At 38.1% G+C, this 27,613-nt stretch overlaps 1 protein-coding gene across 1 annotated transcript; it reads right to left on the reverse strand.

Moving 5' to 3' along the window:
* Positions 1 to 208: 208 nt before the first annotated feature.
* On the reverse strand, positions 209 to 26,514 carry PPP1R3A (protein phosphatase 1 regulatory subunit 3A). The gene is made up of 4 exons (XM_064732462.1): positions 25,721 to 26,514; positions 5,154 to 5,212; positions 4,911 to 5,047; positions 209 to 2,698 (listed from the first exon to the last, which is right to left on the reverse strand). The coding sequence occupies exons 1-4, from the start codon at positions 26,512 to 26,514 to the stop codon at positions 209 to 211; spliced, it is 3,480 nt and encodes a 1,159-aa protein (XP_064588532.1).
* Positions 26,515 to 27,613: the final 1,099 nt, after the last annotated feature.

The following is a 27,613-nucleotide window of genomic DNA, read 5'->3' on the forward strand; positions in this document are numbered from 1 at the left end:
TAGGTATTTAATGATCCAAACATAATGGTCCTGCATAGTTTAATTACTTATATGAAGGCTCAACTTCATATGTAATCTCTTAATAAAAGATGCTGCTGTGAAAATCTTGCTTTGGTTCTAACAAAGAATAAACTCTTTAACAGTGAAAATGCTTTGGTGAAATTGAAGATTATTGACTATGGATCCTGAGCAGAGCTGACAGTCAGTGTTATTCCTTCTTAATAGACTCCTTGTTTCTTCTTCCTTCATGGTATAGCCAATACAAGGAGAACAGGTAGAGTGCAAGGCAGACCATCAAATCATAGTGGTAGAGTGTTGCAGCAAATAGAAGAAACAAGAAGAAACAGAATATTTTGAAAGCAATATGTTTTAAACGTGGAGACTCGCTAGGTAATTTACAGGCTTCACTCTTCTGGTTAGAAATATCTGCAGAATCAGAAGTGTGTTGGCTTTCTTTCTTTGAGTCGTCAAGCCAGTTTACTGTTTTCCCCCCTGTTATTAAATGGTCAGCTGGAAAGTCTGAGTCTGTTCCCCCATTTTCTTTGGTAGACTTACTAATTAAAACTTCTGGCCTCCATGACCTCTCTTGTTGGAGCTCTGCATGATGGAAAAATTGACCTGTATTCCTTCCTCTTCCTTCTCCAGAAGTTGCTGAGTCTGAAGCAGAAGGTACTTCTCCTTTTTCAACTTCAGGAGAGAAGCTTTTGTTAAGACATGTTATTTCATTTGTTAGATTTAAATTGTACCCTGACTCAGCAGCAACCTTGTCAATGACATTGGATTCAAAGTGTCTATATAGGTGCCCCATGCCTTCTTCCAGAGTGGGCCCTTCTGAAGATGGCACTGAAGAGCTTTTATAATGGTAACTAGGCACAATATTTGTACCAGAAGGTGGCATTTTTGTTTCAGCTTTAGAACAGAAACAGGCAAGTGTATCACCATGGCTTTCTGCCCTGTAGAGCTCTTCTGCTTTCTCATGGTATAGATGCTTCTGAGCGCTCAGGGGGCTTTTAGGTATTTCTGAATGTGAACCCTCCTGTAAATCTTTCCTTCCCATAGCAGAAGCCTTTACTGCTTTTCCTACAGGTAGAATATTGTCTGCTTGTGCTTTGGCACATTTTTCCTTGCTATTGCAGACAGACTTCGTTTCTCCTTGCAGTGTTTCATGTACGCCTGCATTATAAATACCTAAAACTGATTCCTTTTCAAATTCAGTGTCATATAATACACCCACTGTGTTGAGTTGACAAAGAGCATAATGTGAACCATCATTTCTCCCTTCATGTGTATCAAACGCTGTTTCCTTTTCCTCTGTGGGCCTGTCACTTAGTGCAGTCTCTCGAGGTAGCTTAGCAATTACTGCTTTTTCACTGCCAGGCATTTTTTCTGGAGCACTTTCTGATGTTGTTTTAATTATATAAGCTGTACCTGCCTCTGCTTTCTCTGTAATACCCTGCTCAGAGACAGAAGACTTTTCACAACTCTCTGCCTCCTGGCAGGTAAACAGCTCCTTTGTGGAAGTCACGGTCTGAGGTTCCACGCTCCCCCCCACTCTCCGCCAAACCTCACTCCCCGTTCCTTGCCACCTCTGCTCTGCAAAGTTTGCTTCGCTTTCCCTTCCGATTGGTCTCCCTTTATTTGTGTTGTCTGTCTCTCTGTCTTTTAATCTCCTGAATCCTCTGTGTTCCTGAGTGTCCTCAGGTCGCTTTTCATCCACCCTGGTGGCCCTGGGTGCCTGCTTGTTCTCAGCTGGCAGAGGTGCTGGGTTCAGGGCTTTGGCGTTGTGTTTCCTGTGTGCCTTGAAAGGCTTGGAAGCTTCCTCCTCACCTATTGATGTCAAGTCTGCGACTTCAATGACTTTCTTCTGCTTCCCTAAATCAGTGTTTCTTTCTGACATTTCACTAACTCCTTTTTTTCGTGTGGAATCTGTTGAGACACCAGCATGTGCAAAAGTGCCGGAATACAAATCTTCGCTTAAGTGTACCTGAACTTCGCTTTCAATCATCTTGATTTTTCCTTCATTTTTGTCAGCATCTGACGACAATGAATCCAAAGTTTGGTGAGACATTTGTGATGCCTGGTGTTCCAGAGCCGGATTAGCATTGCCATCCAGCGTCCTTGCTATGTGTGCATTTAATTGCATGGATTTGTCATGCTCTGGTGAAATGGTTTCTGGTCTCATTTCACAGGCCCCTTCTGAGGTACCAGCAGCATCCTCACTGATGAATAGCCTCTCCACCATCTTACTTCCCGAGGAGCTATCTATTTCACCTTTTGAAATATCTGTGTGCCTCTCTCCTTGTCGGCTTGAGCCAGTAGCCATAACATTGATAGCCTCATTCTGCTTTGTCAGAGGAAAATGTTTTGCCGATAAAAGGCTTTCACTGGTACCAGTATGTTCCAAAGACCGCCCATAGCTGTTTACTGAGCCAGCAGTGACTTCCTTCCCTGGTAGCTGATTACTATAATCTTTTACAGAATACTTAGCTTTATCTTTTAATTCTTCTCCTATCGCATGTGAAGTATTTTCAGATGAGGAACCGATAGGCACGGGGTGCAAGTCACTGCTTCTTTCTGTACAGGTTGGATTTTTCACCAATCTTTCAGTTTCACTTGGAAAATTAATTGGTTTTGTTGTATAAAAATTCCTTTCATCTCTGGAAGAGGTACCTCTAGCTCCTGTGAAGTGCTGATTTAACTGAAACAATAGAATAGAAAAGAATGATGAAAAAGTGCTTTGCAAAAATATGCCGAATGAAGGAGGCAGGATTTCATTATAGGAAGTTTTGTTTTCAGTAACAAAGCTTTCATGGAAACATGTTCCAAACCATTTGCAAAATTTGCATTGCATGTATTTTTTATCATAGGTAATGAGCTTTATGGTGGTGCTGAAAGGAGCAGGAAATAAAATAGTGTTCAGAACCCTCTCTCTTTATTCATGAGTTCAGTAAGCTGCTAGTGGATTTTATACAAATTAAATCTGAAGAGAATATTTCCTTAAAGGCAGGCTAATTTGTTCACTATGCATTTGATTCTAGATTTGGACAGAGGAAGCCATGGGATGAGGGGGGAGGACTGGTGCTTAAACAAGGGCATTGATACAGTACATCAGTGTCCGGTAATGTACAGTATTGTCCAGTAAAACAAAGACACATTTCACACTGACAAATACTGTAAGGATTATCTGTGCTTCATTTCTCTCAGGGACCATTTTACAGGCTTCAAACCAGACTGTTTTTAGACAATCTGGTAAGACATGAGTTGGAAATGAGATTAGTGAAGTAAAAGGCCAGAAACTAATCATTCTCCCTCCTAGCTCCCAAATATCATATTGTATTATTCAGCTATGCCTGCTTGTCACTGCACTCTCTTCTCACTTTAGCAGTCACACTGATAGCACTGGCTGATCAATTAGAGGCTAGCTTCTTGGGCACCCCTTTATACATTTGCACTTGCTGTAGATACCCCCATTACAGTTTCTCTTATTAATATGTTTTCTGCAAAGCCTCTGCAAACTATTAATAGTAAAACGTCACTCAAAGAAAAGTGAGGGAGCTAATGTCTCTGCAAATTCTGTTTTAATGACCCTCTGCCAACCAGTGCTCAAGTGTATTTGAGTTCTTCGGTGATGCCAACTGTCAGGATTTAACAGTGAGATGCCTGTGTTTTTTTCCCCTCCTCATAACTGACATTTGCATGATCTCAATAATTATATGCAAATCTTACGATTTCCCCTTCTTCTCACATAAGGCTCATGTTACTTGTCAACTGCACAGCTGTCTTGTGAGCCAATGCCTGTGTGTTTCAAAGATTTGGTTTTATTTCCATGTATTATAAGCCTTCATTGTTTAATTCATTAAAGAGCGCACAGTGCAAATTAACATCTAAATTATAGCTCCCCCTTCATTTATTGTACGGACAAGTCTGGCAATTGATAAACAAATGGTTATATTTGATCCCCTTTTTTGTAAAAGGGTGGACTGAGAACAACAAGGGATTTAGAGGTCTTCCTTTGCACATTTTGCCATAAAGAAAAAAGAACCAAAACGTTGACTTACAGGCAGTGAAAGGTCCCACAATAGGCAACAATTTTCAACTTTTTAAAGTAAAAGACAAGAAAATTTTATATTCAAATGAGAGGAATTTTTTCTCTCTATCAACAAGAAAAAAAAGAATGGTTTCCATCTTCCTCTCTTATCTGATTCAGCATTCACATTTTCACAGGTGATAGCTATTATAATCTATGATTATGAATCTGTGCACCCAAATGATATGAGCTGAGAATAGACACTGGGAATAATAGATTGCTGTATGTGTCTCATTTATTGCCATTTTTTCTTTCATACTGAAAAATGCAAGGCAAACCACACACACACATGCGTGCGCACAAATCCAAATAGATTGAATGTTCACCGAGTGTGAAATTCATTGGGAAAAAATAATGTAAGATACTGATACAGAAGAATCTGCTAATATAAATATATATATACTTACTATGCTCATATTGTTATAATTTCAAAAATCTCATAAGTAAACAATACTATAAATATAAAAAAAATTATAAATAGAAAGCATATATTTAAAAATATTCCCATCCTAGAGAAGAGGAGGGAAGATTTTTTTAAATGTTACCCTTCTAATTCCTTAGAACTGTCTTTCAGAGCCTCAGGTAAAGAAGTAAAAGGGATATGTCATTAATTTAAGACCAGAAAAAGTTGATGCACTATACCGGAATCAAAGCACCTTCTATTGTTGAATCAGTTAGAGATTCAGTGTAAGTACAGACCAAGGCTTTACATTTGTAAATTAGTACATCAGTCAGCGCTGTTAAAAGGGGGCATTTCACCAGCTTTGAAGCGTAAATGGATTCAAATCATTTAATACTGTAGATATAATTGTATAACACTTACCAGCAACTCTAATTCTTTTTCATCATCTTTGTGATCACCCTGGTTGTATTCTGCAATTTTGTCTTTTATATTTTCTTTAGCTAGTTTCTTGTCTTTGTCTTCTGCTTGTGAACAAACAATTTCTGGGATGTTTGTGTCTGAAGAGTTAAAAAAACAGTTGAATAATTTCCATGATGTTGGTTGTTACACTATTTTTAATTAACATGTGCAGTAAGGAAGAACTAATTAACCCGGGTGTTGTACCTGAAGTCCTTGAGTTATTCCATGTGCCACCGTCAGACGATGCCAATATTTCTTCTTTTCTGTGAAACAAAAAGGAACTTCTTGTGTTATTCTGCAAAAATTATTGTTCTAATTACCCTTAGACTCAAATATAAAGACTACTGGTTAATTACACAACATTTTAATGTTATTTGAAATTCTGAAAATAACAGCTACAAAAAATGTAGTGCTTTTTGAGTGACCTGATATTAAGGCTTGGTCATAAGAAAGAATTGGCTGAGAAAATGAGAATGTGTTGACCTTCAGATAACATTGCAAATCTGATGGGTTTTCCCAAGTCTTTTCTGAGAAAGCAGCACAAAGGTGATTAGATGGGTCAGTGACAGGAGAGCATAATTTTGAGGTCAGGCAAGGGTCTGGAAGGATATATGTGTTCAAGAAGCCAGGGCTCCCTCTTGCTTGTGTTTTTCAAATATTTATATATTTACAGAGATGGCTGAAAAAGACATCTTTGTTACCTGAAATAAATCAAAAGATTCTCCCTGCATGCGTATAAATCCTGTTGCTAAACTGTGCCTGGCCAGCAGGAGTGAATTCTGCTTCCCTCAGCCAGTGCAATATTTTCTGTTGCTTTGCTGGCAGTGAAAAAAAAGGCCAGGTTGAACACAAAAAACACCTACAGAGAGATGCTGAGTGCCTGCAGACCTCATCAATATCAACTAATATCAATTGAACTGCTAGCAGTTCAAATTGTGTGGTTATAGGGATCTAATTTTTAGTGGAAAAGGAAAAAAATGTTAAGAGAATGTCACTTATGTAAAATGTAAATTATTGTATCACTCCTAATGACTCCTCTATGAGGAGAATTTTTTTTCTGTAGGTCTTAATTTATGTGATTTTCAACCAGCCGTCCACCTCTGTTACTGAAAATTACTTTCTAATTTTCAAATATTAATCTTTTCCCTTTCTATTTTCTCCTGTGTCTTTCATTTGAATTGATATAACATTAACTCTGCCACCTAAATGCTTAATTCAGAAGGAGGATGCTAAATTTATACACTATTAAAAGAATGTAGACATCTACTGTCACCAACTTTTTAAAAACCAGTCTTTATAGGGTTTGCCAGCCTAAGCAGACAGAAGCTCTTGCCAGTCTTGCATCTGATCTCTGACACTGGCCACTATCAGATACTTCAGGGGAAGATGTAGAATTGTTGTAGGAAAATACTTGAAGTAATTGGCACTGCCCCCTTAAATTTCCTCTCGGCCATTTTTTTTTGTTAGAAGCTGTCCTTGAAACACAAGATTTAATGCTCTCTCAGGGATTCTTTTTCACCATTAATTGCAATAATGCTAAATATTCTTGCAATCTCTATGAATGTCATGTCCCTCTTGAATTCTGATATGTGCATAACCTCCATGTGGTTTTCACTCTTCCACTCACACTGAGTTGTCCTTTCCCCTGCCTGCAGTTGCTATAATCTGCATTTAATTCTGAAAAATGTGGCAGATCCACCTTTTTAAGTTGATCTGTGGAGGTTTTAAGGTAAACCATTTGTGCTTATTATTTAAACGTAGGGGTTTGGGGAGGTTTGTTGGTTTTTGTTTGTTGGTTGGGCTTTTTTTACTGTTCAAAGGCTTGGCTTAGTGTTACATCTAGTTCCCAGTTTTCTTCTGCCCTTCTGCATATTTTTCACTCACCTGCTTCCATAAATCTGGATACTGTGTAGGTTGGGGTTTAACCATGATACAGATGCATCAAAACATTTAGGTGCTGTTAGGGTGTCTGCAAAAGCCCCAGATTAGGAGCCAAGACATGTATAACACATGAACTGAATAATCACCCCAAAACAGTGATCCCAAAACAACATGGGCCCAGCAGGAAACCTTCCACTGCTTTCCAGTGGGGAAAAAAATAGCATTCCAAAGTGTCTGCATTTCTTTCAATGCAGCTGACTGCCTACAGCATTCAGCCATATGGATGCCACAGCTCTTGGAAAGCAGGGATGGCACTACTTGCTGCTAGAAGGGACTTTTGTCTACTTCTTAAAGGAACAAGAGTTTGACAATTTTTTCATTCAAGAAGCATTTCCAGATGAAGGGCAATTGTTAACGCCTATATCTTGCTTAACATTCTACTGCTAGCTAGAGTTCACAGCAACTACTGTGACATCCAAGTAGCAGTGCCACTTTCAGCTTCTATCACACCCTCATGTGATAAAAAACCCCACTGCACACCATTAATGCAAAAAATACCCAGATTACCAGAATACAGAACATCTGGGGAAAAACTGGAGGGCAGATTGGCCTATTCCTGATGGAGTTGGATGTACAAGCAGGATCCTTACTCTTTAGCTTAATTTTCATACCTTGGAGAAAGGAGAAACTGAATTCTGCCCCATTTCCTGTGTTATCTATGCAGTGAATTTTTTTTTAATTAAACTTTTCAGGGTAAAAATATAGGCACAGTGTTTGAATAAGGATGTTAAGGCTGAGTACCTATTTTATAAACTTTTAAATGTACATGTATAAAGATGCTTCAAAATGGATAATTATGGGTATGTGACAGGATGGTGTCACCTTATCTAGCCTTATTGTTCTAAGCATCTGTGCTCAGGCAGTCCTGTATATCATCCCTATTATCAGAGGTGAGAGATTATCACTTCCAAAAGGAGATTCACTCCCTGTAACATGGGAATCATGAGCAAGATGGGGTGACACATCCTACGAAGGCACTTCTTCACCTCTGAAAGGGACTGACCATAAAGGGAACCTGAACCTACATCTCGGGCCATGATCTAAAGCTGCATGACTCTCACCTTGTAACTCTAAATTCAAACTGGAATGTAGTTATGGAGCTTTAGTGGCTGGGACTGTAACACTCAATGTATGTGTGATCCAAGCCCCTCAGTTTTGCTTTTGCTGTGATTTAAGCAGAATTTTTGCTTCAGTTTTGTTCTAGTAGCATCTGGAGCCGTGGTCAACAAGTTTCTTTTCACAACAGCAACACAGGTGAAGTATGGCAATGACAACACAGCCTCACAGCTACACTGCAGGGCTTGTAGCATAATTTCTCTCCTATTGCACTTAATTTTAGAAAGATTTCTGGCTTATACCCCATTGTTTGTGCACACCTGCCCTGCAAATAGCTGAGTACAGGGAATGTCAATGTAACAGTTATTTTACCTAATTTAATTTTAGATCAGAAATATCTGTCCTCATATAATTATTCTCAGGGGAAATTTAAAATTGGCTTAAATTAAGGATATTGATACTGTAGTATTTAAGGATCACAATGAGTATAAAACAAAAGTAATTTAAATCACTACTTCAATTTAAGAAATGATACTTTGAGGCTATGGGTGCATATAACTTTTGGACAACCTCAAACCTATTTGTATATCCTAAGGACTGAAATACTTCCCAAAAGACAATAAAAATTACCCCCTTCATCAAACAAGGGCAATTAGAAAGTGTTTGTCTTCTTTGTAAGCTTTTTCTCCATATTTCTCTGAAAAGGTTCTAGCACAGTATCAGAATTTCATGAGAAGATTTTTAAATTAGAACATTAATTAAGTTTTTGTTTCAGGAATTAATTATTGCACTTTGTTGTGAAGTATGCTCTAAATTTGCCTACATGATGGGAGACACAACATTTGTATTCTGTTAAAAAATGTTTACTTTTATTTTTTAAGTCATCCAAGTATTTTTACAACAATGCAAGCTAGGAAAAAAAATCCATTATGTCAGATTATGCAATTCCATTTCAGCATAAGTAGCCATAAGCCTGCAGAAGCTCTGTCGCTTTTTCTCATTCAGCTGAATGGGGCACGTCTTCATAAAGTTCAACAGGAACTTCTGAATTTCTACCAGCTTAAAAAGCCCAAAACCTATGCTCATATGATTCATTCTTGATGAAATTATCATTCACTTGTATTGAGTTATAAAAACAAGTCAGGACCGAAAACAGGTTATCATTGTAATTTTGCATTAGAAAGAACAAATATGAAGTTCTGGGGCTGGTTAGTAGGACTGAGAGGACTGAAAATGTGACTGACATGTGAAGGAGTTCAGAAGTCCCAAAGTTATGCAAAATTGGCATCCCAGAGAGGAAATGTTAAATTAAAGATGTAAAGAGTAGACAGAAAATATCTAAGTGACAAGAAAAAACATTAGCCAATAAACAATATTTCTTTGACTTCATGAAGGGTTGGAATAAACTTGGACATGTCAAAGCTTTTGAACTAGCCTTTTTAAGTTAAATAAGAATTTTTTAGAAGTGAGGTTTCATCAACATTTCAGATAATATATATATGACCCCACAAACGAAAGACCTATAAATTCTTCTACCATAGTGCTAGTGGTGGGACAGATTCTTATAGGAAGAGAAATCTTGCAGGACATAACTGATAGGAGCAGCAATTTAGAAAATTTAATTATTTCATGCAGTCTGGGAGCAGAACTTGTTGTTTAAATATGCTTCAATTAAGAGAAACAGATAATCTCCAACCCAAATATGAGAGACTCAACAGAGGAAAATACATATTCATTTAAAACCTTTGCTATTCAGATCTATTCAAGTGATCCTATACTGTAACAATATCAGAAGAGTTGAAAAATAGAAGCTATATTTAGGAAAAAGAAGAGAAATAGTGTCAAGGCAACTACAGGCCCAGGTGTCTTTGAAAAGTTTTCACAATAGACTTAAAACAAAAATGAGAACAGAAATATAGATAAATGGAAAATGGCATAAAAATGCCAGACTCACCTGATAATATCTGTCTTTGATAAGATTACTATATTTCCCTTGTCTAAAAATCAGTTATCTGGACTTCATTAAAGCATTTGTTGTGCAGCCACATGGGAAATTTATTAATTAAACAGGAGAAGAGGGAGATGAGCACAAGGGCTGGGCGGTGGGAGAGGGGCTCGGTGCCAAGCAGGGTCCCAGGAGCTGGGCTCTGGAGCTGGCAGGCGTGGCTGGGGAATCAGAGAGGACAAGTCATGTAATCAGACTTACTCAGTCATGTTATTACAGACCAAAGCACAAGAAGTCACAGTTAAATTAAATCCGTGGTAGAGAGGAAGTTGGGAGACATCACCAACACAGAGGAGGATTGAAAGAAACCGGTGGCCTGGAGGATCAGAATAATAGTTAAGGGATGAAATTCAAAATTATAAAGTGTCAGGTTAAACATTTAGGGACTAAAAAGAGTTTATGCCACAAAACTAGGCTTTAGAACTTGGAAGAAACAGGTGAACAAGAAAAATTGGAGGGTTTCTTTGCCAGAAACTGTTTCCAAGCCACTGGTGCGAGATGATAGGCACTGTGATATAAAGGCAAACAACGTTCAGCAGCAAGGGGAAGGTCGTCCCAGTTATGAAAGATTTCCAAGAAATGTTCATGTTGTGGCACCAGGCACCAATAATAACTTCTCTAGAAAATTTGACTAAAATTTCCAAGAAAGATTGATACAAACTAAAACATGTTCAGAAGAAGACTAGAGGAAGACTGGCAGGATGAAAAATCTATTTTAATGAAGGAGACAGATTGAGTAGTTCTATTTTCAGCATAACAAAATAAAGTCTGAGATGAAGAATAAATGCCCTCTATTGATGCAGCACAGGGGTAAATACTCAAAAGACAAAAAAAACCAGCAACTGTTAATGCATTAATATAAAGAGTCGACAGAAACATTTGTTGTGAAAACTTAAAAGAAGATCTGTAAGCATTAGAAAAGAATATCCTGTGGTTTATCAGTGTATCAGACACAAGAAAATGAGAGGGAACTGTTTCAAGTGTGGAAACAGGAATATATTTTAGTGAACAAGATTATGCAACACATTTCCCAAGGGAATAAGACTTCATGATCCCATGGTCACAGTCCAGCCCTACTTCAAATGCTCCTGTGCAGCTACATGCCCTGGGAGTTATGCTTCCAGGATTTTTAACTATGGGGCAGGAGGTGTTTTGGTCTCCCTGAAATAAGTTTGGGACTATGGCCAGGAGTAACAAACTTCATAATGGGTGGGGTTTATCATAGCTTGTCATGATTTTAATTCACACACCAATATTTGGCTAAAAATGTGTCTGTATGTTTATATAACTCACAGTACCAGTCACTTTCTTCTGTGCTTCATCTACTTATGCTAGATCTTACTATCTAAATGTGATATTTATTTTTAAAAATGTGAAAGAAAGGCTAAAATTCTTGGATTATGGAGAGATTAAAATGTACCTAAAAAACTCTGAAATTAATGCAACCTGATCAATTTTATACTATCTCATATTTAAAAGAAAATGTGGGATAATATTATTTAGTCTGAAATTCAGAGAGGTATGAGGTTGTTAAAGTATTCAAAGAATGTATTTCTCAAATATTTAGCTAAAATATGTAAAAGGGAAAAAATTTAACACTATTTTATTTCAAAACAATCTTAGGTTTTGTGGATTCTTTCATGCTTCTGATTTTACTGTAGATTCAAACTCAAACTAAATCAAAATTCTACCCTGAAGGTAGAATTTAATGTATGGAAGTTGAGGTAAAGCTAAAACATCCTCATGAAAAGAGCTGGCAAGACTCAAGTTGTTAACCAAACCATAGCTACATTTTAACTTCAGGACAGATTTCTAAGCCTAAAAGTGGCCTCATACAGCAGCAACCTTCAATACGACTAGTGCTTTTGGATCTAGTGCCAAAAATAGCCAGCCTTGCTGAAGAATGATGCCACTGGGATGTAAACAACATGTGAGATCCCTGAAATGAAGTAGTTACATGTGTCAGCAGTGCTCTATTGAGAAGCAGAGGAGCCAAAAAGTAAATTAGGGCAGTTAAGTACTCATGTTTGAGCTGTCACTGGAGCCAAACAGGCAATCCTGCACAGAACTGCAACCCTATGGAGCAGGGAAAGGGAATATGGGGAGGGAAGGGCAGGCAGCTTAGTTTTGCTATTTTTGTATCATTAGCAGCAGTAATTTCAGAAAGAAGTAGAGAAGGAAATATCTGAATTTAAACAAGCAACAACAAAACTTATTTTAAAATATTTATGTACACATCAAAAGCAGAAAGCCTGCAAAATGTCTTGAAGATCTGGGTGAGAAACTAGAGAAAGGGTTTTCCACATGTAAGTATAAAATTCAGTAGCATTGTATGCAATATCGTTCAATATCCACAAACATGCAACAAGAATGAATTTCTCAGGAAAAAAGAATTTTGGAAAGGATTAAGAAAGATTTTGTATGTGTAAAGTTCTAAGCAGAGCTTTAAAGTTCTATTCAATTATTTGTAAGGCTCAGAAGAATAAGAATTCAAGGTATTTTCTTACTAACATAACCCCCATAACATTGGCTTGCTTTAAAATATTGCTCTATTTGTATTGATCTTAAAATACCAGTTGGACAGGAGAGAAAATATTTCCAAAACCAATTCACACTGAGAGAAAAATGCAAGAAGGGAAAAAACCCTTGGTACTATCAAAAAGTAAAATAGAAAAAAAAATTTTAAAATTAAGCTTCATTCTTTCATTCTGGTTTGGGGGCCACCAAAGATCCTGATGTGGACCTTCAAAGTGTAGACTTTGACTTCTTTTGTGATGGTATCTCCATGGTTAATTTTATTCTATCTCACTGACTGAATATATGAACTAAATACTTAATGAGTATAGACAAACTCACTCCTTGCCTCCGTATTGCTCCGTTCAAAACTCACTACAGGGACAAATCTCCCTACCAATCTAAACTTATATCTGTGTTCTCAGAATCTGAAGTTATAGTTTGAGAATACAACCACTCCACAATTTATTATCACATGCAGTTGTTATTCTCAGGCCCTGGTGCTGCCAGGGAATTCAGAGCAGAGCTCAGGAAGAGGAGCTGGAGCCCTGGCTTGAAGCCACCTTTGTGCCTGCTGGGCCTTGCCCGGCTGTGCCACAGCCCCACTCAGGGTCCCTGATGTGGCTGGGGCTGACAAGGAGGCTGAGAATTACCTGTCTGGGTGCTGGCCTAAGAGGGAAAATATATTATTTCTCCTCTGGAGAGTTTCTAACATGGAAGACTGCCTGCTGGAGGTGTGTCCAGTGGCCTCAGCACTGATCAGTGCTTGAGCTCCTGTTTCAGGACTCTTGAAAACTGAGAGGCCACAGAACGTCTGCAGCAGAGACGCGTGCAGTGAGACACGTCTGTGTGCCACCACCTGTGCACCGTGGAGAGAAGCCATAAAGTGCATGTTCCTCTTCCCAGGGGCAGAGCAGAGCTATGCACAGAGGCTCCAGTGCCCAGAGTGCCTGGCAGTGCTGGCCTCTGGAGCCAGCCAGCTGCGGGGCAGTAGGATCTGGCCTTCTCCAGAGCTCTACCTGCAAGTTGTGTCTGCCCAGGCTTTGAGCCCCTGTGTCTGTAGAAAAGAAAGAGCCTTGATAAAGCTAAGGAGCAAAATCATTGTTATTGCCAGACCTGGTGCTTCTTATCTGTTTACCTGCATATTTCATCTAAATGAAGGCAGAATATTATTTTTATGAACGGTACGCTCTCATTTGGAATTGACACTAATGAATGCAAGGCCCTTTCCCCCTCTTGTTTGTACCATCAAATTAATTAGCTCTATTGTGACACCAGTATTTTTCTTAAGTAGTTCAAGGCTTGAGCATTTTCCTTTCTTTTTCTAAAGGGCATCTTCAGTGCCCTTTATCTACCATAAGAATCATGCATCACTTGTATTTTTCACAACTAATGCTGTTTATTATAAAAACTGATTGTGATGTGAAGATTGTTATACTGTGTGGCAAATTGCCCAAACAATTACTGTAAATGCATGAGCCATAAACTGTACTGCCAAGGACACTGGTAGGTTAGCTCCTATAAAAGAAACAATTAGAGTCTGAGGTGAAAATAATAGAGATGAGATGACAGTTATTGAAAAGGCAGAACATCCAGTTTAATGTTGTAAATATAGGTTTGTAGATTACACTGATGGTTTTAAAGTGTTCATGACTTATTGAATGGAATAGAATATTCTTTACTTTAGAATGGGGCCATAATTATTATTTCCTTTTAATTGTGATGTCTGATGCATTTGTGAGCAGTTGTTGAGAACATCTACACATTATACTGATTCTATTTCTAAATTATCGTCCTGCTTCAAGGGTTGGAGGTTTTTTTTATTTTACTTTCTTCGCATTTTGTTGTTCAGGGTCTATTCTGAACAAAGTATTTTCTCTTGAGGAACGTGGAGTGCTTAGAGGGTTACAGCAATAATTATTTCAGTTTCAGCCTACACACTTCACTGCTTTAAATCATCATTAGAAGTTTCATCCCTCAGCAACTCCTGCTGAGACTGTCTTAAACTCCAAGAAACAATTAGATAAGAATAGCTAATCTTTATAGCAACTTGTATATAAAGGTATTGATAAGAATTTGCCAGAAATTAAGGGAATATATTTTTTTTCTTAGAAATCATCTAAATACAGAAAAAGGTTATTGCTATGATTGCTAAAGAATTTCAGGAATTCAAACCAGACTTGGAGTGTATGAAGATTAGGGTGCAAAAAAAAAAAAGATGTGCACCTTCCAAGAGGATGTACTGCAATAACCTGTGGTATATATAAAGAAAATGCAAGAAAATTGACATTACTGCCTGAGAATATTAAGCAATCCTCTGTTTCTTTTTTTAAGAGACAAGATATAGGGATAAAAGGAAATGAAATAAAGTTCTAATATTTGACCCTAGGGAGAGCACTAAACAACTGGATACAGAATTACGGCTGTCCAAGAAGGCAGAGGTACTGAACACATAAAATCAGAACAGAGAAGGGTCTTCCCAGGGTTTAGAGGAGAGGATGAAATGAGCAGCAGAGCAAAGGGCAGTTTGTGTGAGCAGCCTGTGTGAGCTCTAAACTACCAAATCCATTAGTCAGGGGAAGCTGGAAAAAGCTCTAAAGTGGCTCTGAGAGCAAGTTGCAAGGAAACTAAGTACTCATCTGAAACACTTTTCAGGGAAATGCTCTAGGTCGTTTTCAGGCTTTTACATACTGTTAAAAAAGGATGATCTTAATATGAGTTAGGGGTGTCAGAGCTGTGTTGGAATTTGATGGAGCTGCACTGAAGTTCAGGGAGGGGTTGGGGAGCACAGCTGGGGAGGGGGCAGAGCTGTGGGCCTGGGCAGTGGCTGCATCCTCAGGCTGAAATAACTGCCTCTTTCCAAAACTCAGGGCAGAGGGCTGGGAACCAGACCTTAAGGAGAGCAGAAGCCAACAGCCTCACTAATTAGGGACAAACCAAGCCTGCACAGAGCAGTGTGGCTGCATAGAACTGTGGGGCTGCACAGAGCCAGCACCATTCCTCGCTTCCAGGCTCCTAATGGGCACTCCTGAATTCTGACTTCCCAGGTGGCTTTACCTGAAATATGGCCAGTTCCCATCTAAAAGAATTTTGGCTTCAAATGATCCCTCCTTGAGCAGATGCCATGTTATACATGCCTGAACAATAACACTGTTATGATATGTCATGTGTGGCAGTATCATGGCCATCTGTTTATGCAATTATTTTGTTTTAGGAGGTATTTAAAAAATAGAAGCAAACAGAAAAATAATTTAATGTAAACAATGCAGGTAATCATAAATTAAAATTATGTTAGATTCAAAACTGATTGAGACCACAAAGGAAAGATTCAGAAGCAAAAACTGCAGACAAAATCAACATTTATAAATGAAGAGCTGTGTGAACACTGAGCAGAAATAACTGAATAATATTTTAAAGCATTGCCATTACAACTGATCCTATTAAAATGAAGCTGTATGTAAAATAGGAGCCCCAATTGTGAATCTAGGCAAGACTGATTTTCTTACATGACCTTCAACTACCAGCACTGTTAGAGAAGGCTCAACCTAGTTCCTAGTAAATAGGTGTCACCCAACAAATGGGACTGACACTAATTAGCTTCCTTGTTGATAGTTGGGAAGCAGAGGACAGAGGCAGGAGGTGGAGTGGTGCACTCACTGTTAGAGCAGCAGGTGAGGGCATTTGCTGCCTGGCATGGCAAAGGAGGCTGGCACTGCAGCTGCTGATTGGAAACCACCCTGGGAATGGAAGACTTCACTTCCAGGAGAGTCAGGCAAGCAAACTTCAGAAGCGTTTTGAATGAAAACAGAGCCACAAAGAACCTCCACTGAAATATTTGAATTTTGAGGAAGACAATATTAAACAGTGTTATTTCTTCACCTTGAGGAAATACCCCTTAGTTTTTGTCTTCTCACCTAAGAAAAGGGACTGTTATCAGAAGAGGACAAAAGGTGAGCCTGAAAAAGGACAATAAAGGTCTCTCAGTAACTTTAGGAGAAATTAAAAGGATTTCTACACAAGGAGAAATTAGAAAAGAAGTTTGGAAAGTGAAGTTGAAAGAGATGCTCAGAATAAGCAATATATGGTATGATTAATAGTATCAAGGGGGACATTTGATCAAGAGAGCAGCTGTAAGGGAATTTAAGCATTTTTCCTGCAAAGATAATTCCCAGTAGGATTCAGACAATGTTTGTAATAAATCTATTTTTATTAAGATTATTGGATTGGTGTTATCCAGGGGATTATATTTTCCAATTACTAATATTTTCATTTTTCAGTCTTAGTTTATGATTGAAGCAGGGACATGGGTGGCACAGAACAAAATGCATTGGCCTGACTTGGGATGAGAATAATCATTGCCTCAAAGCAAACAAAGTCCCAAGAAATTAGTCTTTATTTTCTAGCTCATTAAAAAAGACCTTGAGTTTTAATAGCAAAACATTCATACTTTTTTTTTTTAAACACAGATGTATTAAAAAAAAAGGTATATGTCCATTTTAAGATTTTAGTGCCATTCAGTCTGAACCAGGAGCCCAACACCAGTTTGATGCCAGGCTCAAATATAGCTTTGATATAGCACTGGCTATCCCCAAATTTCATGACTGTAGGTATAAAGACTGCAGAAGAGCCCATTGCATAAGAAGTCAGTTATACCTCAAATTAAGTTATATCAAGTACTAACAGGAACATTTCCACTTTATTCAGATAATTTCATAGCTCTGTCATGATTGTTGCACCTCATTGTGATATCCATGTAGCCATATTGAAGCAGTACCTATTCAGAAGTGTTACACATCTGTTTTACATGTGGATTGGTCAGAAAATTTCTTGATTCCTTTGACAGAATGGGCTAAGTATTTCATAAACACAGAACCTCTTTCCAAAAGATTCTCCAGGGCAGTCTTACAAAGTCTACTGAGAGATCCATTGTGAATTAGTAATGCAGGCCTTTTCTATTTGGGTATCTATCTCCAGGGCCAAGTTGTTGAAAAAGAGGAAAAGGTGAGTGAGCAGTCAAGTTTTCTGAGGGCTAGGCTTGGCCTAATGTGAGAGGATATGCTTCACAGGTCACTATTTTGTCTGGAAAAGGTATGATCAAATATCAAAATTGTTTTATAGAAAGGAGCTGGGGCCAGCGCTCTTCTCATGCTCCTTTTTCCCACTGCTTTAAAATACTGGAGGAAACAAACTTTCAAGTTGTGTCTATTTTGAATAAATCTGAGAGGAGAAAAACATTAACCTGTGTTGCCTCTGGTCTTTTTCTGAGTCTCACAGGGGAAATGGAGAAGGAGCAGATTCTTCCTGGCATGTCAGAAGAGAGCATGTTCCAAGAGGCTGCCTGCAGTGTGCTGAGGCACATATACAAGAAGGTGGGAAGTGCCTTAGATAGACTATAGAGAGATAGATGGCATCCAGGTGAGACTAAAACACAGATGCCACTCCTGGGCAGGAAAACAGAAAGGGTGACAACAAAAACAAAACCTTAGACAGTTGTTCTTAAGAGAGGAAACTATGATCTAAATCTCGGGAAGCAATTGAAAATTCAGTAAGTATCTCAATATGACGAAAATCCCAGGTGTCATCAGGACAAGAGGCTTTTATAATCTGTTTTTCATTTTTCACGTTTACTACCACACAGAAAGAAGGCAGCTGTGTGATAGGTATCAATATTTCTATCAAGAAGACATGGAAAATACCTAGGAGACACTGGCTCATATTTACTGGGGTAGCTGCAGAGACTGACAAACTCCCCAACTCTCTACCATAATATGAAGTGTTTCAGCCTAGTAAATTTTATATTTATCATCCAGCATCTATAAATGTTATTGCAGGGACAACAGTTGTGCATCAAAACAAAATGTAAATGCCAATCCACTTGGTGCGCCTAAGTGCAAGGTAAGAAAAACCTGCCAGGTTTCCCTAGTTCCCACTCCATTGTGCAGCCCAGTGCCCTTTAGGACTAGTTTGTAACCAGCAGTAATAAATCTTCAGGTTTAGTGTCAGAGTATCATCTGGTTTCACTAATCAGGAGGAGAGTCGAAAGACACGTAGAAAACCAAGCCCCCTATTATGCTTTGGCATGTCAACTAATACTTCTTGTGTGTGTCACTGAAGGTCCAGGGATCAAATAGCCACTTCTAACATTCTCCCACAGTGTTTAAAAGGTCTTACCCTCTCCTTTGCCCTAAGGCAGGGACTTCACTTAACTTTCAAAGTATTTGTTTGGACCATTTTTCTCCCCTTCTGTAGATGAGAAGATAGTCCACATTTTATATTAAAAATACCGTGGACAATTGGTTCTCTGGATCTATACTGCAGCTGAATCTATTGCTTCAATGTCAGAGCTAAGGTGCTGGGACTGGATCACAACTTAAAGTTCATAAGGAGAATAAACAGCTCAGATGACACTGGTAGTCATTGCAATGATTAAATATGACTCCAGTGCTCTCAGCTAATGTTGCACTAACTTTAAACATCTTTTCAAGACTAACATTTAGAAGAGTCAAGTTGAATGTAATGGAACAATTTTTTTTCCAAGTGAACATTTATAATTGTAGTACCTGAATGGTGGACAGGAGAGGGTATTGAAATGGTCATTTACAGCCTGGTTCAGTTTGCAAAATAGATATCTTCCTAAACAAAAGAATCATTGAACATACAGGAGTTCATTTAGCAATGTACTTCTATTTTTCCAAAGGTCCTTAACCAGCAATCTGAAAGAGCATCTGGTCCTGTAAATATTAACATTCAAGGAGAGCTTTACACATGAAGAAGTCTACAAAGTTCAGTGAGACTCCTGATGTTCATTAAATTATTTATTATGCTTGTTGCAGGACCAAGCCAGTTGCTGAATTTAAAAGTCCTAAGAATCAGCCATAGTAGTTACAGTATTGGTATATTTAAATAAGCTGATGAAATTGTAGCAACTGAAAAAAAATCTTAGAAGTGTAAAGCCAAGCAATGCATGGATAATACAAGTACTTATGATGGCTGAGAAATGACACCCAGATTACAGAGTACCGGTTTTATATGATTTCATGCAAACAACTGAACAAACTTTGTAACAACCAATATTTCCTACACAATAGAACAAAAATTTCTGTTCTGTAGCATTGGTGAGAGCAGTTTTTAAATTAGATCATGGAAATAAACAAGAAACCACTGATACTAATAAATCCAGTGTAAATACTCAGCTAGGATTGTCAGTACAACAACATGTTGTTTTCATGTGTTGTTCCTTTAAGTTTTAGAAGCTTCTTTAAATATTTCTAGTGCAATAAATGGATGGCAGATGGGTGGCACAGTTTACAACTACCAAAAGCAAAAATGTGACAAGTTTTCAGCATTCATGTATGCTCCAATTAGGAGACCACAAGTACAGGAAGAATGTGTCTATTTGTCTGTGCATGCCATTCTAATCCACATGTTCCACCTCTTTCTTTAACACTTCTGTGATAGCATTCAAAGACTTAAGCCTTTTACCTAAATATCTATCTTTAGAGTATTTAATAAGTTTCATATTTCAAATAGTATACATGTCCAGATTTTGAAATAATATGATTAAACAGAAAAGAAATATTGATCATAGTTTCTGGCCAAGTAGGATTGTTCTCTATAGAATATTTTTCAAGTGGTTTATCTCAGCTTATTTTAAATTACTTTGGAGAGTAAGGCTGCAGTAATTTCCTCAAAAGATAGCCCTTGAGTTGCTGTTAACAAGCATTCTTAATGCTGAGTCAAACTCAGTTCCCCAGCTTGCTTTTATCCCACTTGTCTGAATAATATATTTTAAAGCACCTTAAATACTTATTCTGTGTCCCTGAAAATCATGCTCTTCAAGTATGTAGAAAAGTCTTATTTTGGTTCCAGTCCTGCCTAATTCTACAACTGAGAAAGGCTGGCAGTGACCAGGAGGCAAGAGAAGGTCTGGGAATACTAAGTCACATTAAACACAGAGAGGAGTGTTCCTCATAGCTGGCTCCCTGTGAATGGATAGCTTCTCTAGCAGCTGCTCCCTGGTAAAAACAGTGACTGCAGTCACTTCCTATTAATAGCAATAAACTTTAGTCAAATCCCATATCTGTATGCTGATCAAGATGTAACTCGTGACTTAAAATGCCAGAAACAACCTTGAGATTAAACAGAGTACACAAAGAAGATGTGTGTTTTAACACCTTTCCTGCTCTTCTTTTCCCTTCCTGATTATGGTGACACACAATCAAAAGAAAAAGGATTAAAAGGGAATGTAATTCAAATGCCATATTTTAAATGGACCAGATGGGAATGATGCAGTTGTTCTTCATAGCAAAGTGCATGAGAGATTATTTCCAAACATCTTTGTCAGAAGCCTTTGATTTTTTTTTTAATCACATCATGAGCTTGTGGGAAAAGTCAAGAGGAGCAAAACTGCATTTCTCAGCACAACCTAGGCACTGGTCTGCCATCTGCCTGGGAAGACAGAGCACAGTGAGCACAATGCAGTCCTGCCAAGCTGCATCTTCAGCAAGTTCTACTTCCTTTGCCTCCCATCAGAAAGAGATGATCAGCATTTGAAGAAGGAAAGGCACTCATGCACAGAAGAACTTTTCTCACGGACAATTTCTTAGAGACCATTCAGCATATATGCTGGCAAAGTTGGCATTGGCAGCCCACAGACGTGGGTTTTAATCTCTTCTTTCTCATTGTGCTCATAGAGCAGCTCTTGTAAGAGCCATTGCCCTATCCTGTGTTGCGTTTCTAAGTGGCATCATGGAGGAATGGGAATTGATGCACTATCACTCAAAAAAGTAAAGTTCAGCAATTACAAAAAAAAGGCATAGGATCAATATCAGCTGGATCACAGTGATACACTTGTGGATCAGTTCAGTGTGATATATTTGTGGGCTCAGAGAGCTAAGGGAGGATAACTCTAACAGTTGTGACAAAAATGCTTGCCTTCCCCTTTCTTGTCAGAGGACAGGAGTCCAAACCCGATACCCTCCTGTAAAACAATTCTCATGCTTATCAGCCACTTTCCTGGTTCTGTCACTTGTGCTCTTGACAGATGGCAAAGCAAGGCCGAGCACAGATATGGCATGTAGCATCCTCAGTGACAGGGGACATGGCTTCCATAATTCTATCTCTGCACCTTTCAGCATGATCTGCAGCAGTCTGCCTCACACAGCAGCCAACCACCTCCTGTCTGATCAGACCAATGCAGGAGCCTGGTGTCCACAATAAAATCATGTGGTCTGAATCTGAGGATTGGGTTGGGAAGAACTCATGTTCAGAATCACTATCCATATCCCAAAAGCATGAGAGTCAAAAAAAGAGAAAAGAGTGGAGCTGATGCAATTAATTTACATTTTTCTGACTTGTATGCATATATATATATATATATATATATATATATATATAATTTTATGTGTAAATATTTTATTTATATTTATAAATAGGATGGAAATTAGGCCTGTTTACTGGTAGAAGATTTTCTTCTTCCAGTGAGTCTTACAATTTTAGGACTCAATTTTTCTCCTAAAGTATATCTATGACTATGTACAAGTTAAGCAAACACTTTTATACAGACCCAAGCATAAATTAATTAATTTAGACATTATTTCCCCAAACTGTATTTTGTCCCTGTGCATCCTTTGAAGACTTTTGAATATCATAAAAATTGTTAAAGTTTATAAGGAAATAATTTTAGATTGTTAAAATATAGCTAGAACCAAATACTTTATGAAACTTTAAGAGAAGACTATTGGCTCATACCTAGACACGGAAGCAAAAGCAAATGAAACATGAAATAAAGAGACAGACTTTTAAGTGATGTGGTTCCAAATATCCAGATATAGACAGTTTTTAGTATTAATTATTTGATGCAGTTTTGCTTTATACTATAATTTTTTTTCAGGTGCAACTTTTGAGGGTTAAGCTCATTTTTAAAATTTATTTCTTAATAATGGTGTCAGAACAGCCTATTAGCCTCATTCACTCATCTTAGTCCTGGATCATGCTCTTAATTGTAACTTGAAATAGTCATATTATTGTGTTTCCCCAGTAACTTCCTCTGAAAGTGAATATTATTCCTTTCAGTTAACTAACACAACTAATCCTTGCTAATGATATTTAATGAGCCACACAAGTATGCCCTAAAGTGGATCAGACTCTCTGCTTAAAAACCATGATCCTGTCCTGCCTCATTTTATAACTGCAGAGGTAATATGCACATTTTAAGAGAAAGTATAAATATCTCAGAGCCAGGAGTTAAAAAAAAAATTAAAATGTTATTACAAGTTTCTAAATTTGAAACTGAGCCCTAAATGAGTGTTCTTTAAAATTATCCTTTTGTTCAGATTGCTATAAAGAAATCTTTAATTTAACATGTCCAACTCATGGGTATGGATAGCAATATTCCCTACCTGTCACTTTATTGTGCGAATCACAGATAAAATTGCTTTTACTTCTATCTATTTGTAATGCTGCAACTCCAAGGACAAGCTGGTTATGTTCGATGACTCCCCCACTTTGCTAAATGTTCTATAACCAGCCAGCATAGCTCATAGAAATGCTGCAGAGTTTATAATCCAGGCTAAGAGGAGAGAGAGAGATGGGCTGATGGAGGAGAGCTGGTAAATGGGCAGCACTGCTCAATGCAAGATGAAGGAGTAACAGCACATCAGCAGCCTCCCTTTGCCAGTTTTGGGGGGTTTGTTTTTCTTGTGCTTTTTTCGGGATATCAAAGCAAAGGAGTTTTAATGAGGGTCTGAAGGAGAATAATGAGGTACTTTTGCAGATGTCTGCAGGGTGTTCCTCCTCACTCAGAGGGGCAACATGTACAAAGACACTTTGAAAAACAAGTGAGCAATGGAAGTTGGCATCTTAGTTCTTTTGAAACAAAAGACCCTGATGCTGACCTCATTTGCACTGGCAAAAGCTGTGACTCTTGTGAATTCAAAGAAGTCCCTGTAGCATAAAATTAGTCCTGGAATACATACTGACATAACTGTCTTTCAGAAGCCTTGGTGACCACTGAAACAATATTCCAAAGACACTTGCAGTTCATTTTTGCATTTTCTATAAGGTCTCTGTACATTTTCCTGCCACTAAAGAGAGTCTTGAAAGTGCATGGTTGTTAATTGTTTGACAGAAATGTGTAGTATATCCTAATGTAGACAAGATTTTGACCACTTCGGTTTAAATATTTTAAACATACATGTGTATATATGTCTATATGAACAAATAAACACATAAATGTATACATACATACATATATATACATGTATGTATAAACACATACACATATATGCATTCCTTTTCAGTCTAACATGGAGGGAGACAACTTTTAAAGTCTGATTACAGATAAAGTAATTTTATATTGAGAAGAAGGCACGTTATCTTCTTTCCCATTTGTTAAAATCGCCCTGTCCGACTTACACATAAATCATTTAGTATATCCATATATAAGAATATTCCCCAGAAGGAAGGCTTCTACAACTCTTGCTAGCATTATGCCTGTCATGAGAAACTTTAGGGAATTAAACCTGTAGAAGTCATTTGACCTTAGACGTCAATGGTACCTAAATTTTCAGGTTATTCCTGAAACCATCTGGTAGCCCAGAGTTCACTAAATTGAGACTCAGCTCTCCATGTCCATCATGTGCTCCTTGTGGGCTAGCTCAGCTCAGGCTGGAGTCATGCCTATGGTGTTTGATATCACAGCCCCTCTGCAGGGCATCTCAGGTCATCCTTCTTATCCAGAACAGGCCATGTGACACTCCTTAAAATCAGACACAAATGTCAGGAATTCAGCACAGGACATGTAAAAGCATCATTCCCTCTGCTCTGGCATACTGGGATGTTCCTTCATGGAAGTATCATCATGAGGGCTCCAGAGTTGGCCCAAAGGACACTTGTCAGGAGAGCTTTGTGGACTGGCTATGAACCAGACCTTGGGCTAGCCCCGGGGTGGCTCCTACCCTGTGGTGTTGATACAAGCCCTAGGCTGTACTATGCACCTCTCCTCACAGGGCTAAGGTGTGATTAGGGCTGGCAGAAGTTCCCAGCACAGCAAGTCTGGTTTTGGGATAGAGGGTTTGGCATAGAGGAAGCCCTGGCTGTCTCCCTCTTCCTTAAGCTCTCACCACTACTGCAGCTCTGCTCCCCCTTCCCTACCACTTCAGGCCACTGGAAAAGCACCAGCAAAATCAAACAGCACTGTCTTATTTGGAAAGAGTATGGGAACTAAAATCCCAACATAAATTCAAAACCACAACGTTAACTTAGTTCTGACATCTGAGTATTGAGAAGGAAATTTCAGGTAAAATACAGATTTAATTCTGCAGAAGTCCAAAAGATTTATAGTAAATTTGGGGAGGAAAATAATGAGAATTAGATTTTTGCATGCAACATTGTTTTGCTAACAGAAAGAACATAATTAAAAACATTAGGAGAACAGAAGTGACTATTCTGAAGTGTCTCTCTTTATATGCTACTAAAGTATAAGTTGACAACTGCCACTTTATAATTAACATATTACTTGTCTATATTTAATCAGAACAATATGGTATACAGAAGATAAATTTATACATTTTTTCTTTAATATATTACCAATTCTGCCTTATAAAACATACTTCATTTCACCATTTGTGAAACAGAAGCATGAACCTGTGGCAGGGAAAAGAAATTATACCCCTAACTTGCAGAATAGCCCAGCCACATGCAGAAAAGTTTGTGCCAGCTACTTTAATTGCTGGATTCTTCCCCAGGTTATCCACTTCTGCTTCATGAACCACCAGTACCATTTCTGATTTAATAATTGCATGTAGAGAAAGAACCATGAAATAAATTGTGTGAAAACCCTGCTTTTGTTTTGCTTTTAAATTTTTGTTGACTTACAAAGGAAATGGATGCAAATTTTTTTAACTGTACAGCTACCTTAGTCTGGGACAACGATCCCATTGACATCAGCTCAGTTTCTAAACTACAGAGATCAGAATTGGTACACAGTGCATAGAGGGTTTATAGACCCTCACACTGCTTCTCAAATGAATGCCATGCATAAAATTATTATCTAAACTAATATCTCTGCAGAAAATCACTGGTTGATATATACAAACACTTTACTGAAACAAGTCTTGGTCTAATTTTTCATTTACAAAACAAAAGTAAAATAGAAGAAAATAACATGGGCAGTCTTGACTCAAGTAAGCACACACAGAAAGTCAGAAATAGCCAGCTATATTCTAAATTACCAAAAATTAAGGTGAAACCTCACCTGCTTTGTGTTGTCTTTAGGCAGCCTTTAAGACACCTATCTGTAGCCTCTTTCTGGGATTTATTATCCACCTTGGGCACAGTTTCTTTCTTGTGACAAATCAGTGTGTAATTTTTGTCATCATTGTTTGCCCAGAAGGTACCAACTGATGTCTCGTAGCGGATACAGAATTCCACCTTAACTCCATCTTTCTGGAAAGGAGGCACCACAGAAATCTTAAAGCAAAACTGATCCATCTCACTACCACAAGAATTAGGCATGAACTCTGCGAGGATGTCATAGTAAGTGAGCCAGTTATTCAATGTCATTCGAACATACACCTGTTTTTCAAAGGATACATTGAGGACTCGTATAATGCCGTTCATACAGGTAACTCCAGGCAGGAGCACGACTGACTCCAGCACTACTTTCTGCTCTCGCACTTTTTGTAAAAGTTCTTCTTGAGAAGCAGGTAATGTAAAATGCTGCGAGAAAAAAAATTCATCTTGAGGGAAAACTTCATCTTCTACATAATTTTCTTGTCCTGTATTAGGAAATTCCCAGATATCAAACTCTTTAACAGACACAAGATCAAACCCAAATGCATCAGCAAATGAAACTTTTCTTGAGATGTGGGTGGGAGTATCTGCCTCCTCTTCCTCTGAAGCTGAAGAATTCCGTCTTCGGGGACATGGGGAGAAACGAAGTTTAATGTCAATATTAACATCTTCGTCGTCTGAAGTGCAATCATTTCCCGTGGGGACTTGTAGGAAGTTAGCCCTGTTAACCTGACGAGGTCCTTCAAAAGACTCCATTGGGCTCTCTGATATAAACTGAAAGAGAACTGTACAACTAGTAGCAGCTGCTATTTGAGATGCTATGATTTAAAACAAGGATTAATGTTACAGTTGACATTGCAAAAGGGAATCAGGTCTATTAATAGATGCTATGGTGTGCGAGCTATGTTGGCCTTTCTCCATCTGACAGTATTAGATGTTACAATTTTGGTGATACATTTGAAATATTGTATTCCCTATTTTTATGTGGCTGTATGTGCTAAGAACAGCATTTAAAGACTGTCTTCTTTGCATAAATTGCACAGAGCTATTTTAAGATGATCAGCTTATGTTGCACAAGAAAATCATCATATTGCACTAATGAGGAGCTATTCTTTTCTGATTAGGATGTATACTTCATAACGTAAAAAGTTTCTATATTGATAAAATATTCCTATATATATTTTCAGGGCCATTTTTGCAATATTTTCAGATAAAATGCAATGTCATCATCTGCCCCAACTTTATACCATTCTGACCCAGTGAGCCAGATACTAGGACTATGTCAGCTTCTTCTAGCTAAGAAGTGGCTGTCACCACTTCAATGAACCAGGAATGCAGTAAAACGTTGAGGTGAGTACACTGGAAATGAACTTGTGATGTTCCATTGTACATATGGCTGAGCCCACCATTAATTAGATTATGAAATTATCTTGTGCTAAAGTGCATTTAGCATCATCCAGGCAAATGGAGAGAAAAGCAACTGAAAGAATTAACTTTAGCAGCCACCTCTGAAATATAAACCTCTTTCACACAGCTACAAACGGGGAGGAAGGAAGAACTAAACGTGTGTTCAACCTTTGTGCAGGACATCTCCCCACGATAAGAAATGAAATAGAGGCTTCTTAACCAACTTTTTCAGATAGCATTTGACTTTCACTTTCATGGCATCCATGCATAGAAAGATTCAGTCTTTATCAAACAAGATCTTGATCTCAAAATGTCACCTTTTTCCATCATATAACTTAATGTTTCCCATTTCCCTTGACTATATCAAAGGGTAAGCCGACACCATAATCTAATAGTACAGTACAGGTTAGGATATATAGCAAGACTATCTTGAAATTAACCATGACAG

Source organism: Zonotrichia leucophrys, chromosome 1A, assembly GCF_028769735.1.
Source record: "Zonotrichia leucophrys gambelii isolate GWCS_2022_RI chromosome 1A, RI_Zleu_2.0, whole genome shotgun sequence".
In the NCBI taxonomy this organism is placed as follows: Eukaryota; Metazoa; Chordata; class Aves; order Passeriformes; family Passerellidae; genus Zonotrichia; species Zonotrichia leucophrys.